The sequence below is a fragment of the Arvicanthis niloticus genome, chromosome 6 (genome assembly GCF_011762505.2).
Source record: "Arvicanthis niloticus isolate mArvNil1 chromosome 6, mArvNil1.pat.X, whole genome shotgun sequence".
Lineage (NCBI taxonomy): Eukaryota > Metazoa > Chordata > Mammalia > Rodentia > Muridae > Arvicanthis > Arvicanthis niloticus.
The window spans coordinates 6,546,691-6,560,414 of record NC_047663.1 but is presented as its reverse complement, the minus strand read 5'-3'; the positions used below and the strand labels follow the sequence as shown (position 1 = coordinate 6,560,414).

General features: G+C 53.4%; 2 protein-coding genes across 4 annotated transcripts in view; one reads left to right on the top strand and one right to left on the bottom strand.

Moving 5' to 3' along the window:
- The window catches only part of Recql5 (RecQ like helicase 5), a 38,027-nt gene that overhangs the window by 1,540 nt on the left and 22,763 nt on the right, over window positions 1-13,724 (bottom strand). For both annotated transcript variants that reach the window (XM_034504458.2, XM_034504457.2), the window contains exons 8-15: window positions 2,857-3,075; window positions 2,594-2,693; window positions 1,924-1,960; window positions 1,761-1,819; window positions 1,603-1,676; window positions 1,274-1,367; window positions 857-991; window positions 55-569 (exon numbers count right to left, since the gene is read on the bottom strand). In XM_034504458.2, the coding sequence (XP_034360349.1) occupies window positions 55-569; window positions 857-991; window positions 1,274-1,367; window positions 1,603-1,676; window positions 1,761-1,819; window positions 1,924-1,960; window positions 2,594-2,693; window positions 2,857-3,075 (1,233 nt within the window). The remainder of the gene's footprint in view (window positions 1-54; window positions 570-856; window positions 992-1,273; window positions 1,368-1,602; window positions 1,677-1,760; window positions 1,820-1,923; window positions 1,961-2,593; window positions 2,694-2,856; window positions 3,076-13,724) is intronic.
- Window positions 5,417-11,753, top strand: Smim5 (small integral membrane protein 5). Of its 2 annotated transcripts, none has more exons than XM_034504475.2 (3): window positions 5,417-5,777; window positions 10,642-10,789; window positions 11,181-11,753. In XM_034504475.2, exons 2-3 carry the CDS (start codon window positions 10,663-10,665, stop codon window positions 11,288-11,290), a joined length of 237 nt encoding a protein of 78 aa, XP_034360366.1. In that variant the 5' UTR covers window positions 5,417-5,777; window positions 10,642-10,662; the 3' UTR covers window positions 11,291-11,753. The 2 variants fall into 2 exon arrangements, with proteins under 2 accessions (XP_034360366.1, XP_076791584.1); XM_076935469.1 differs by having other exon boundaries at window positions 10,550-10,789.

Below are 13,724 nucleotides of genomic sequence, written 5' to 3'. Positions count from 1 at the left end.
GGGTCAGATGCTGCCATAAGAACCATGAGGAGTCCCTGACACCCAAACTCTTACCTTGGCTTCTCCCTGGGACACTCAATCTGAAATACAGTAACCAAATGATCCTGGGCTCCAACCTCTTCTGTGCACTTCCTTGGGACATCCCCAGAGGAGGGGCTGCCATCTTCTGATTGTGGGACTGAGGCAGGGAGAGGTGGGCATTGTGTTCTTTGACAGAGGAATCGAGTGATACTCTGGGAATCCTTGCGGGCTGCTGTGGCTAGGAGCTGCTGTTTCTTGCTGGCTCTAGACTTGGCACTGCCCTGGGAAGACTGCCCTTTTGTTCTCTTCTCAGGCGAGGGATCCCCACAATTAACACTGCTTCCAGAAGCCTCTTCTTGGTACCCAGGGTGGGGCTTGTCCCTGTCTTCATCTTGAAGGTCACAGACCCAGCCTGGGGGCTCCAGTTCACCTTCCAGCGCAGCCTCTGGGGCTTGCTTCTGGGACTGAGACTTCCCCAGCAGCTCTGTGGCTGTCTGGAATGGGCAGGGGCCTTTGGAGAAGCCAGCTCCTACTCTCTTGGGTTTGAGCTGTGAGGAGACAGAAGTCACAAGGGTTAGAAGCCCAGACCTCCTCCAGGGCAGTTGAGGCTGTGGTGAGAGGCTCTCAGGAATCGAGCAGCTGGACAGGGCACACAGAAGATGAGGCTGGAGGGAGAAGAGGGCGCGGCCGACAGATGACGCACAGGAGGCAGAACACCGCAGCTGTGACCCTTTCTGACATCTGCGTTGGGCAGGGCGGTGACGCCAGCAGAGGAGTCTGTTCCACTGGAGGGCAATGGGCCTCCCCTGAACCCAGGTTGCCCTGCGCTGCTCACCGAGTACACATGTGAGGTTGGTGGGATGTCATAGTCGCTCGGCTCCAAGAGCTCATGTGCGGCCCCAGAGCTCTTGGTGCTGCCTTCCATGTCATAGAGCTGCCCATCCTTGGAGGCTTTGTGGATCTCAGCCACCTAGAGAACAGGCAGGGAGACCATGGCACTCACAAGCTATTGCTTAACCCCACCCAACCCTCCAGTTCTGCTGTGCTTCTGCACAGTGCAGCAGGGAGTGGATTCTGGGGAAACGGGAGTTCTCTCTGGGATGGCAACTCCTCCAGTCTGCCCATGACAGCTTTACTGGTGTCAGTGGCTCCAGGGCCAGCAGGCCAGCAGATGGCCTCTGAGGACGAAGAGGCTGCTCTGCCTTATCCTAAGTCTGTGAGCATGTCCATCTGGCTTGCACCTTCGGCTTACCTTCTTCAGAACACTGGCCTTGTACAGATTGACCATTTTGGCATTTCGAAATGTCTCATGCTCCAGTTCCACAGCCTTGGCCTGCAGGTCAGCTCTGTGGGAAGAAACAAGAACAGGAGAACAGGTGGGGCTAGTGAGGATGGGCACATAGATTCTGGTAAGGATTCTCTAGGCGCGCTGCAGTGTACTGTCCTTCAGTAGCCTCTGGTGCACACCCAGTAGGGCTGTAAGAACTGGGACCCGTGGAGTTGGATGAGCCATGACTGCAGAGAGGCATTCTCCGAGGGAGTAAGCCTTGGCTCCTACCCTGGTGATCTCAGGATGCTCACCCATGAGTGGAACCTGCAGCCTGGTGGTTACTGTTCAGAGCCTCCTCCAGAAGTCTCAGGCAGTGCTCACGGGCCTATGAGAGTGAAGTCGTGGTCACCCCCCACGACTTGACCAGGGAGGGGCCCTGAGTGCAAGTGAAAAGCTGCCCCTCTCTTACCTTCACTGTGAGCTTAGGGATCTTCCTGTTTGAAGCATCTCTCAAGGGACAGTCTTCATCTGAGAAAGGGGAAGGAAAGGCTTTCCATCTGACCCTCCCTGAACCCTCCACTGTTCACACCCGGGCACAGCACCCCAGTCCCTGGGAGCATTTCTGTACCAACCTGGGGGTGTGAATTCTTCTATCTTAGGCTCTTTGCCCTGAAAGACAGACAGCAGGAGGGACATGAGACATCCTATCCTGCCGCAAGGCTAGAGAAGGGACTGGAGTTGATGCTCAGGACCATCCAGGACCACTGCGTGCTGTTTTGTTGTTAGGGGGGCAGTGCATTTCAGACAGAGTTTTGCTATGTAGGCAGTCCCTGGCCTTGTGCTCCGGCCTCTGCCTCCTAAGTGCTAGGATTGGAGTCGTGTGCCACCATGCTGGCTTAGGTTTTTCGTTCACTTGATAGAAACTAGAAAGACTCTAGGCATATGGAACTCAGGTGAGGAACTGCCTCCTGCAGACTGCTCTGTGGGGACATTTTCTTGATAGATGTGGAAGGGCCCAGATTACTGTGGGTTGTGCACTCCCGGGCAAGTGGTCCTGGGGTGTATCAGACAGCAAAATGAGCAAGGGAGCAGCACTCCTCCATGGTCTCTGCTTCAGTTCTGCCTCCAGGTTCCTGCTTGGGCTCCTGCCCTGACTTCCCCTAATGCTGAGCTGTGATGTGGACGTGTCAGCCAAATAAACCTTTCCTTCCCATGTGGCTTTTGTTTACACGTGGTGTTTTTTCATAGCAAGAGTAACCAAGTAGAGCCGCCGAGGCCCAGCGAGGCCTCTGCCCCCTTTACCTTGCGCAAGCTCATCTGTTTCTGATAGAAAAGGCTCCACTCCCGCTTGTGGGCCTCATCTCGGCCCTCCTCACCGCTACCTCCAGAACCTTCATCATACCTAGAGGACAGGCTGGGTGAGCGCCACGGTCGGGGCTCTGCTCTTCCCCACTTGATGGGACAGTGCCGTGCTGGCCCCAGGAAGATCATGTGGCACACTGCAGGAAGGCCACCTTCGGCCTCACTAGCACCAGTGGAATGACATGTGTTTCATGGCTCCTCACCTGCTGAAGCCCCCATAGCCCCTGCGGCCTCCCTCATACAGCTCAGGATCAAAGCCATCCGCCTGAAGGGGCCCGATGCAGGTCTTGCTCCAGCTGCTGCTGCGCTCCAGGGCATCGAGCTTCTTCCTTATGGCTGCAGGACTCTGGCAGTAGTCACAGCCTTTGGCGCAGGCGGGTGGCTCATCCCCAAAGTACTTAGCAATGGCAGCATGGCGGCACCTAGAACAGGCAGTGCCAAGGGGCTGAGTCACTACCCAGCACCACACTGGTGCTTCGTCTCAGAACTGTAGTGCCTGCAGAGGTCAGGAGAGAGTTGGGTCACCAGGAACCTGTTATGGATGGTTGTGAGCCACTATAAGGTACTGGGAACTGAACCTAGAGTCCTCTGTGAATACAGTATACACTCTTAACCTCTGAGCCACCTCCCCAGTCCCTGGGAAGCTTCATCTGGTGCTGCCCACTGCAGAGCTGGGGCTGGGGAGGTGAAGCAGTTTCTCTATAGGTAGGAAACACACTGGGTGGCTGGGATTCGGGACAAGAATCTGTCTGGATACCTGTGAGCTCTAGGGCCCTGCTCTTCCCTCTGCCCAGGGGCCAGAATGCCCTGGAGTCAGGCCCTTCACCCTGGCTGCCACAGCCTCTCTCCTGCTGTTGTGGAGCAGTGAGTGCTGACAGGATGCTCTACAGCAGTGTTGCTAGGAGAGAGCCTGCCTGCCTTTAGTAATTGTCTCTTTCTTCTTTTTCTTCCCAGTTATTTATTTAGAGACAGGGTCTCACTATGTAGCCAGGGCTGGCCCAGAGCTTACTGAGTACTAATCACAGTAGACTGGGATGGCCTCAGAACTCAGAGATCTGCCTCTGCAATCACACCTAGTTTTTTGTTTGTTTGTTTTTAAGATAGGGCATCACCACAGCTCAGGGTGGCCTTGAACTCAGGAGCTTCCTGCTTCAGATTCCTGAGTCCTGGGATTGCAGGCAGGAGCTCCTACAGACAGTTTTCACTTGCATCTTGATTTTTCCTTGGAGACCTCTAGCTTCCCCTGCCCCCCTCACTTCCATGAGCTCTTCTGCCCTAGGCTGAGGGCTGTACCTGCTCCTAGAGCACATGATTCTCAAGCCGTCTAGGGGTTGAATGACCTTTCATAGGGTTTACCTAAGACTATCCACCCCAAAACATATTTATATCACAATTCATAACTAGCAAAATTACAGTTATAAAGTAGTAACAAAAATAATGTTATGGCTGGGGTCACCACAGCACGAGGAAGGCTGAGAACCACTGTGCTAGAGGCACGGCAATGCTGGGGGCAGCCATCATGCCTAGTCACCAGAGAGCCCACTCAGCCAGGGAGATCCAGCCTCACTAGAGCCTCCCACTTACCCTCCAGCTCCAGATAGTCCCCTGCAGACAACCCCACTCTGCCCATGCTGGTGGCAGGAAGCCCTTGGTGTGGGAGGCCACTGTTCTATCAGGGTCCTTACAAACAGTCATTTCTAGAGCCAGGAATGTGGTATGGGGCTGGGAACCAGAGGAAAGACACCAAACTGCAGGGCAGTTTGAGTGCCCAGTCTTAAGACTAGCCGGCACTAACAGCTTCGGAACAGAGGGTTTCCTTAGTCTGAATACTGCTTGGGGATCTGACCTCTCACAGCAGGCTATTGTAATGAAAGCAAATTGCAGCGCAGCCTTCCAAAGAACTAGGGTCCCTCCAGCAAGGTGAAGAACAGTTCTAAAACTGCATACAAGTGGCAGGAGACAGCTGAGACAGCCACTGGGGGGCGCTCTTGCAGCTAGCTCTCACTAACACTGAATATGCATGACAAATGTTCCCTCTGCTCAAGACAGTTGCCTGTACAGTGGTGGCCTGGTCTGTCTCTGGGAAGCTTTGGCATCTAGGCACCGTGGCCATATGGTTGTCTACACCCTGCCCCCAAGCTCTGGCTCACTGGGGTTTTGTGCTCAGATTCAAAGGGCTCCATTGACTGCAGAGCTGAGGTCAGTTCTCCCTCTGCAGCCTGGTCTGCTGGTGGCAAGACCGACAAACGTTAATGGGCCAGCAGAGCCAGGAGCGTGGAGACAGCAGAGCAGAATGAGACCAGCAGTGACCTTTCTCTTAGAAGGACACAAGACCCCTCACCAAAACAAGCAGGCTACTTTAAAGATATCTAGGCTCCTCAGATTCCCCCCCCCCCCAGATGCCCCTGGGTACTGATGGCAGAATGCCACACCAGAGGCTGCTTGAAAGCTTGCTGACTTGCTTGGGTGGTCCTGTAACCCCTGTTTTTCTTTCTGGGAGAGGGAAGAGGGAGCAGCCAGAGAGTGGCCCAAGAGACAGGCCAGGGTGGTCAGGGACACAAGCCAAAAAGGCCATGCAGAGGGTGGTGGGGCACTCAAGAGGGAGTCACTCCACCCTCTTCCTCCAGCAACCTCAGACGGAGCCCCCTGGGGTTATTTCCACAGGGAACCACAGCCAACCACTTCTGTCATTAGCCCAGCCCCAGCCCTCCGCCTATAGCCTGGCCCACAACAGGAGGAGGGCAGAACCGAGGAAGAGTAAGAGAGGGAGCCGGCTGGGGAGAGCAGAGTGGACCTCCTAGGCAGAGAAAGGCACTGGGCATGAAGGGCAAGAAAGCTCAGGGGAGGGCTCCCTCAGGCTCCTCCTCACAATTGTAATTTGATACCTAGATCTCCAGGACAACCAACAACAAGAATGCTGAAGGCTGAAGGTGGACAGCAGCTGGCTGTCAGAGAAGGGGAGCTAGCACCAGGAGGCGCCCAGGGAGGAGCAGCCGCCTGTCATTCAGGAAAGTGACAGCGCTGGTGAAGAAGTCAAAGGTGGTGGCCAAAGGACTTCGAGGAGGTACATAGAGGCTCTGTGCTGGGGTGCCTCTTCGTGGCTCCCCAATATCTGAGCTCCCAGGTAAGAGACACTGGCTAGAGGTAACAGGATCGGGAAAGGAGGAAAAGAGCAGCCAGGGTCTCATATCTCGGGTGAGGAGTCGAAGCTTAGCATGAACTCGGAGAGGAATGTCTTGGGGGGATACATTAGGCCACTCTCCTATGGGGATTTAGTCACCTCCTGTGTGTGTACACCTGAGTGCTCTTCCCCTGGGACCCGGTACTAGAAGGGGCCTGTCCTGCTTGTTGTTGTGTAGCACAGGGTCTGGGGGCTGCTGACTGACACATCAATGTAAGCCTTTTCTAGTCCGTCAGTTTAAAATAAGGCCCCGTGCTTGCTGAGTCTCCACTTCCCCAAGGATTAGGGCTAAGCCCTCCCTGGTTCTCAAGAAGGCTCAGGACAAGGTGATGCCCAGCCTGTTCAATGGCCTCTGGCCCCCAGGATCTAGTAGAACCGGCAGCAGAGTTGCCTACTTGGGTGTTGGACCAAAGCAGCAGCGTCTGTGCCTGCTGGAGTTCTGACCTGCTCATTGCTATGTGCTTTCAGCTCAGGATCAGCCTAGGGAGGAGTCTCTGCACCCACTAAGATTCTTAGGACCCCCTTGATCCTCCTTTGGCAATGGTCTCTGAAAACTGAACCAGAGATATGCACCCCTTAATTCAAAACCCAGGTTTGGAGAAGAGTTTGTGACTACACAAATAAGTTTTTGAAAACCCCGGGACACTCCTCCATGCTAGGCACTGTACTGTACGGTTGCCCTGAGACAGTTCTTCAGCTCATTCCTTGGGCAGTGAAAACACAACCTTCTTGGGCAGGGCCTCACGGGGGAGGGGGGGTGAAGGTTGCTCCTCCCTCCTGCCTCCTGTCCTCACACTGGGGTTCAAATCCCCATGAGACGTTCCTTCCAAAGCAAACACACTATTATCCAGTAAGAAAGAAAAACATCATTCAGGTTTGGAAACCAAGGGGAGGGCCAAGTGTCTTTGGCTCAGCAAAGGGATTGCACTTTGGCTTCTGCGGGGCTGGGAAGCTAACTCCTGTGGTAATACTGACAAGTGTGCAATGCAGAGGACCGCACTGCCGCTGAGCCACATCTGGGACACACAGGCTCCAGCAGTCCCTGAGCTGAGAAGGAGGCCCAGCTTCTATGGCTGCAGGAAAGGAGCTCTCTTAGTTTCTAATGGCCATCAGAGCAGGAAGTCCTTTCCATGGAGAGCTTGGGGGCCAGGGCAGCAGAACCACCAAGGCTTCAAGCACCCTCCTTTGATTCCACACTGGAGCCCTAGTAGAGATGGAGTTGCTCAAATACTCAGCAGGGTACACAGTGGGCATCTCCGCCCTGCTGGTCAGGCCTCTGACCTCTCAGGTCTCTTTCATCTGTTGGTTATGTCTCATTCGAGATCCTCAACAGGACAAAAGTGGCCGAGAGCCCCCACGACAAACGTCAGGATAGAGCCAGTCATTGGTGACACTCTTATCAGGCACAGGCACACTGCCTGCCCTTATCCACGTGGGGAGCTGGAGTTGAATGATCAAATTTACAAAGAGGAAGTAGAGAAGCTGTGGTACCAAGTTGCAGCTGTCTGGCCTACAGGACAGCCACTTACTGTACAGTAAGAACCCCTATGTCACATGCCACACTCTGGAACACCAATCAGTCCTCTAGCTCGGCCAGTTTCCTTCTTTGTTGTGCTAGGTCTCTCTGACCACTGTCTGTGGCTCATCCACAGGTCTCACATCTGCTGTACAAGCAGCCTGGGCAACAGGTGGGCCTCAGTGGCAGCCAAGCCTGTTCTCCCTTTCTGGACCAGAGGAAGCTAACATTTGCTCTACCAAATATGGTAGACTCTAGTTCTCCGTTTTGGGGCATAAAGTATGGTTTAGAAATAATTGGGTGAACCTGGGACTGATCATCCAGGAAACACAAAACTACCGGTAGCTTTGTTTGGCTTCACCCAAACCTGGGGGGTATCTAGTCAATGGGGGCCAGCTCCAGAGCTCCCTCTACCCCGACCATGGCTGGGGAACAAGGTCACCTGACAACTCCTGGTTATATTGGGCACCAAGTGGCTATTGGCTCTGCTTTAAATAGCCCACTGGGAAGATGCCTGGAGACCTGCTGGAATGTGCCTCTTTTGAGAACAAGACCCCTTTGCTCCCCCCTCTGAGATGTGCTTGTTATGTTGGGTCAGAGCTTAAAATAACAAAACATCAACTACCAAGCAAAAAGGGTTCCTCTTCGGCGCTTTGAGGGCAGAGCCAGACTCTGCAGCCCCGCTTCTGCTGGTAAAGGAGACAAAACCCAACACCCCAGGTCACATCCCAAGGCTGGCCATGTCCCACCTAGCTTCCAGTGAGGCTGATTTTGGAAGCCTGGAGCACAAAGTTACGGGGCTGCCCATACTAGGGGGTCCACATTCTTACAGAGAAAAGCTCAGGTGCACCGGGCTCAAGTCTGCAGTCCTCCAACTCCACGAGCCATGCAGAATGCAGAGAATAGTGGGGAAAGGCACAGGGAAAACACAAGAGAAGCTGGGAGTAACTCTGCTAGCTGGACCTTCTGATCAACAAATCCTGACCACCCTGCACAGCAGGCCCCGCCCCAGCCTTCTTCCTGCTCTGGGGATTGGACATTGCTAGACCCTTCAGCTAGACCTAGGGTCCCAACTCCACCAACCCTGACAAAGCTGGTGCCTCTTCCCCCCCAACCACTCTCTCTCTCAAGGTCTTAGGGTGTGGCACACAGGGAGAAAGCTCTCCTGACCACCAACCTCCTGCCTGCTTCTGCTTTTAAGGAGTGTCTCCACTGGGCTCATGAGGCAATGTGGGCACAGTGCCAGTCAGGCTGAACAAGCCAGAGCTAACAGATGGGGAGGGAGGGTTAAGACACAACGGCCCTGGTTCTGAACCCTATGCACACTATTTTTTTGGGGGTAGGAATGTTACAGAGGTCCCAGGGCAGGAGAGCGAATAGATTACTGTCCTTTGGCAAGCATGTTCCAACTGGCTAGAGGCAGCATCTCCTTTGGTCTCACCAGAAGGAACGGTCTTAGGTTCACAACAGCAGGACACATAGATCTGTGCCTTTAGTGATAATACATGCAGTTCTCAAAAAGCCTGGTGTGTCCCACTCTGGTGGTGATGAACTGATAAAAATCTCGTTGCCCCAGTCCCACAAGATGTGGTATTGGCTGTGCTCAGCCCATGGGCGTCCAAATAGCTATGGCCTGATTCTTGAACAAAGTCAGGCAGGCCTCTATCAAGACACATGGGCAGTGGGAGGGGCACTGGTTAGGCCCATCCTTGTCTTTCCTGGCACTTGTCAGGCCCCACCCAGAGAAAGTTCCCGGAGTCAGGCCCCTCCCTAGGGCTTCTGGTCTCCACTACAGCACAGAGATAAGGAGCCTCCTATGTCCACAGCAAAGGGGGGGAGGGGTTAAGACAGCATGATTGCAGCAGTTCTCTGAAGGGCAGATGAAGTTAGAGAAGGTACCACATGACTGGAATGTAGTTCCATTTGTCTGGTCTAAGAAAGGTGCAAGAGTCCATTCCCCTGTAGCATAAAAATTAAAACTAAACTAAACATACAACCAATTCAGAGGAGGCAGCATGTACTAGAAAGGACATGCAAATGTGTGGCAGCTGGGGTCCAGTTCCTGAAGAACTGTTAGGGAGAAGGGCAACAGCAGGGCCTGCATGATGAAGGAGGACTTGGGGGAGGTTCCAAAGGGCTTGGCCTACACTGGGCAGCTAGAGGCAGCCAGGCTGCTAACTCTGAGGCTGCACACACACAGGCAGAGAGCACACATGCAGGGCGACCCTATCACGTGGCCTTCAGGGTAGTTTAGACCTGCTATGTGCCAGGCAGGAGTGTTGGGGCGTGACCAGTGTCACACACCACAGCAGAAGGAACCACCTGCCCGGTTGAGACCAGGGCTGAGGTGGCAATCATTAAAGACACACGCCCATGGTCACTTGCTCCCAAGAACCAGTTTGGATGCACTGGTACAAGACTGTCCCTGTTCTTCTCACTCACGGGATGGATGTGAAGGGAAGAGGCACTTACACTCAATGGGCCTCAGTGGAAACTCTGCTGAGAACTGTGCCTAGGCTCTCTCCAGAAGCCCTTTCTGGTTAGAACAGAACAGGTCCAGGCCAGGAGAGGAAGACTTGGTTGAGCCAGTCCTAGAACTCCTGCTCCCATCTGGATAAATGAGGCCTCCAGGGAATACTGTGTGGTCCTTTCTTGCTCACATGATAGTAATGAGTGAAGACACTGGCCTGGGAGGAGAACGGGGTGGTTTCTTGGGGACTCAGCTTCATATTCTTCAAGCCATAACCCCTCCCTCAGATTTTACCTACAGCTGATTCCAGCTTGAGTCCTCGTGAACCTGTTCTTAGAGTCTGACTCTCCTCCCACACAGAATCCTAAGGCCTGTCTTGTCCCCCTGAGGGCATCTAAGGGAGGTACCCAAAAAAACCAGAGGCGGGCCAGGGAGCTGTATCAGCTGAGGCATCCCAGCAAAACCTGGTGCTGGTGTCTCAAGACAAAGGAATGCAACAGTACAGTCATAACATCTGATGGTCAGAACCTTCACCAAATGCAGTCTTGCCTGATAGCCCCTCAGAGGCTCTCTCCAGGTCACGATTATCACAAGGCTTCTTTGCCCGGGGTAGCTCCAGCCAGTTGTGAGCTGAGGGCTACCACTGAGCAGACTTCCATAACTCCCTGTCTCCCTCTGCCTGGGATGCACCCGTGGTACAGGGCTGAGACAGACAAACCTGTTCTGCAGGCTATGGTGGGAGAGGCTGGTTCACTGGAGCTACCTCCCAGCCAGTGAGCAGCTGACAGGAACTCTAGGCTTCTCAGTCTCTGTTGTTACAGCCGGGCAGGAGCCCTACCAACATGGCAGCCACAGACTTTGTGGAGGAGATTCATTCTGTGGGAGAGAGGCTGCTGCTGAAACTGCGACAACTCCCTCAGGCGGAGCCCGTGGAGCTTGTGGCCTTCTCCATCATTGTTCTTTTCACAGGCAAGTGGGGCATCTGTCCCTGACCCTTTAGCTGTGTTCCTTCAGTGTCCCATAAGCTCTTCCCAATACCTGGGACACCAAGCCATGGTGCCAGCTGGAAGGCTGGGAAGCCTCCTTCAGATAAGGAGGAACAGCAGTGTCCCAGGGGAAGCTAAGGGATTTGCCACATCCTCTGACATTGCCTAAGTTGCTAGGCAGTGCTGGGAACTGGAATCCACCAGGTGTTGGCCATGAATTGAAAGGAGTCAAAAGGAGTCAAGGGGCAGTGGAGCGAGAGACAACAAACCCTCAGCCTCTCCAGTCCTTCAGGGCGGAGGGAGGTTCTCCAGGAGGAGGGTGGGCATCACTTCTTTACCTGGCTTTTCAGCTCTGGGCCATTCTCTCCCTTCAGCTACCGTCCTGGTGCTGCTGCTGACAGCCTGCAGCTGCTGCTGTGCTCACTGCTGCTGCTCTGAGAGGAGAGACCAGAAGACCCCAGTGCAGCCCAGAAAACCCAGATGAGGGGCAACAGCGAGATCCTGAAGAGAAACTGGATGAGAGCCTTCCAGTACTGTGACACAGGCTATCATGGCCACTTTACTTCTCCACACAGGTTACCTGGGCCCAGTTCTGGCACTGCCCAGGTGACAGGACACATATCTGGAGCCTTATCAAGGAAACAAGTGTTGTTCCACCTGCCAGTGAACACAGTGCTTAGTTGGACTGACTCACACTCAGACCACCACCGGGGTCTTGAGCTAAGCTGACCCTTTCAAGAGCCCCATACTTCACTAGGGAACAGCTCATGCTTGCCAGGAGCTGGCTTTTGGGGCTCTGCTGACTTATGCCAAAGAGAAGTAAGCTAATCAGGGACTCTGTGCAATTTATTAGATTCCAAGCCTCCTGCTGAGGGGGAGGAACACGTCAGTATTCTGGTTGAAATTTGTCTGCTTATTTCCAAGTAAACACTTTTTGGTTATGTGTTTATGAGGTTTGGCTGGACTCTGTGTAACAGGAGGGCAGTATCAGAATCCCAGTGGCATGGCTGTTGACAGTTCTTCCCGGGCTACTGCTCTGTGTGCCCACGAAAGCTGGAAAATCACACAGGAGGAATGTCACCAAGGCGTCAAGGCCACGGAAGCAGAGGAGGGACACCGAAAACATCCCTGTTTTGCATCATCTATCACGTGCTGGCTTCCAGACCCCTACTCTGTTGAGTGTTGGAGGCTGTTGCCCTGGGATAGGTGGTAGGCCCACGAATGCCTCAACATTTCCTGCTGTCTTAACTTGCATCTGTACACCTCACACTAGCAGCCTCTGGTCACTGGATCCTCCCATTGTCTGCAGTTGAAGAAAGGTAAGGCTCTAAGTGCTGTCTATCACACATGTACCTTGGTGCTTTGGTCCTGGCTCCTATCTGTGTGCTGTCTGGACTCTGCTCACACACCCTCAGCTGATGCTTGCCAGCTCTGTGACCCAATCCTCTTAAGCTAGGTTTCCTTCTGGTGAGATGGTTCATCATGGCACCTGCTTCCTGGGCTGTGCTAGGAGTACAGAGCGAGACAGCCCAAGTCTAACAGTGCCGAGCTTGTTCTAGAACTCTGTAATTATGACCTGTCATCACCCGCACCCCAAGCAGGGCTAACCAGAGCACTCGGGCCCATTTTAAAGAACAGTGCTGTCGAGAGGCTTTCAGGCCGCCTCCCTCCCCTCCTCCAGGTTACTTTCTTCCAGATACACAGCTACAGCTACGAACCTAAACTTGGAGGAGGGGGACAGACATGTGAGTCTCCATACATGTCAACAGGCCCAGGACTGGAGGGGGACAGACATGTGGGTCTCCATACGTGTCAATAGGACCAGGACGGGGCTCTCTACCCATCAAAGGCTCTCATTACTCACTTCTGACCCCTCAGTCTCTGCAGCACACATCCTGCTAGCTTGGGAGCAGAGCCTGCCTACCTTGAAGACTGGTCACAAAGAGGGACCGTCAGCCCCTGTCAGCTCTAGCTAGCAACCCAGGCCATCCAGGAGCCAGTTCTTACTGGCTGGTCTGACTACCTGCTGTCTACAGAGTTGCCTGACAGGTTTGGGTTCTTTGAGAACCAGAAAGTGATTCCAAATAAAGAACAGAGATCTAAGAATCCACCTGTCCTTGGCCCCTAAAAATTGGGATTCAGAGTGGAACAAGCTCTTACTTTAATCCCAGCACTCGGAGGCAGAGGCAGGTAGACCTATGTGAGTTCCAACTGGCCAGGGCTATATAAGACCTTTTCTCAAAAACAAAACCACAAACCACCACCACCAAAGCCTGAATGATGATGGTGAAGAAGCTAAAATTCACAGCGCTGCCTTTAACTCTTTCTGTAGTGCTGTGAATGAAGCCCAGAAGATGGTGACAACTCCAAAAGTGGTCTTCCACTGAGCCATGTCCCCAGACCCTGGAGGTTGTCTTAAGCTAGGCTCCAATTCATGAGGCTGACATTAGCCTCTCAAGTGTGAGATGACAGGAAACGTGCCCAGCTTGTCTTGAGCTTTTGCTTTGTTCCTATTTGTTTATTGGTTTTCCAGATAGGATTTATGTGTATATAGCCCTAGCTAGCCCTGGCTGCTCCAAAACTCACTCTGTAGACCAGGCTGGCCTCAAATTTAGAGATCCACCTGCCTCTGCCTCCCGAGTGCTGGGACTAAAGGTGTGTGGGTGCCACCACAAGTAACCCCCTGCTCTTTTTTTATTAAAGAGACTGGACAGTATATACATTACATTGGTGTTTTGCCTACATATACATCTGTGTGAGGGTGTTGGATCCCCTGGGAGTGGAGTTATAGATAGTTGTCAAATACTGTGTGGGTGCTGGAAACTGAACCTGGGTCCTCTGGAAGAGCAGCCAGTGTTCTCAATCACTGAGCCATCTCTCCAGCCCCTTGTTTTTTGTTGGTTCTGTGTTTGTTTTGA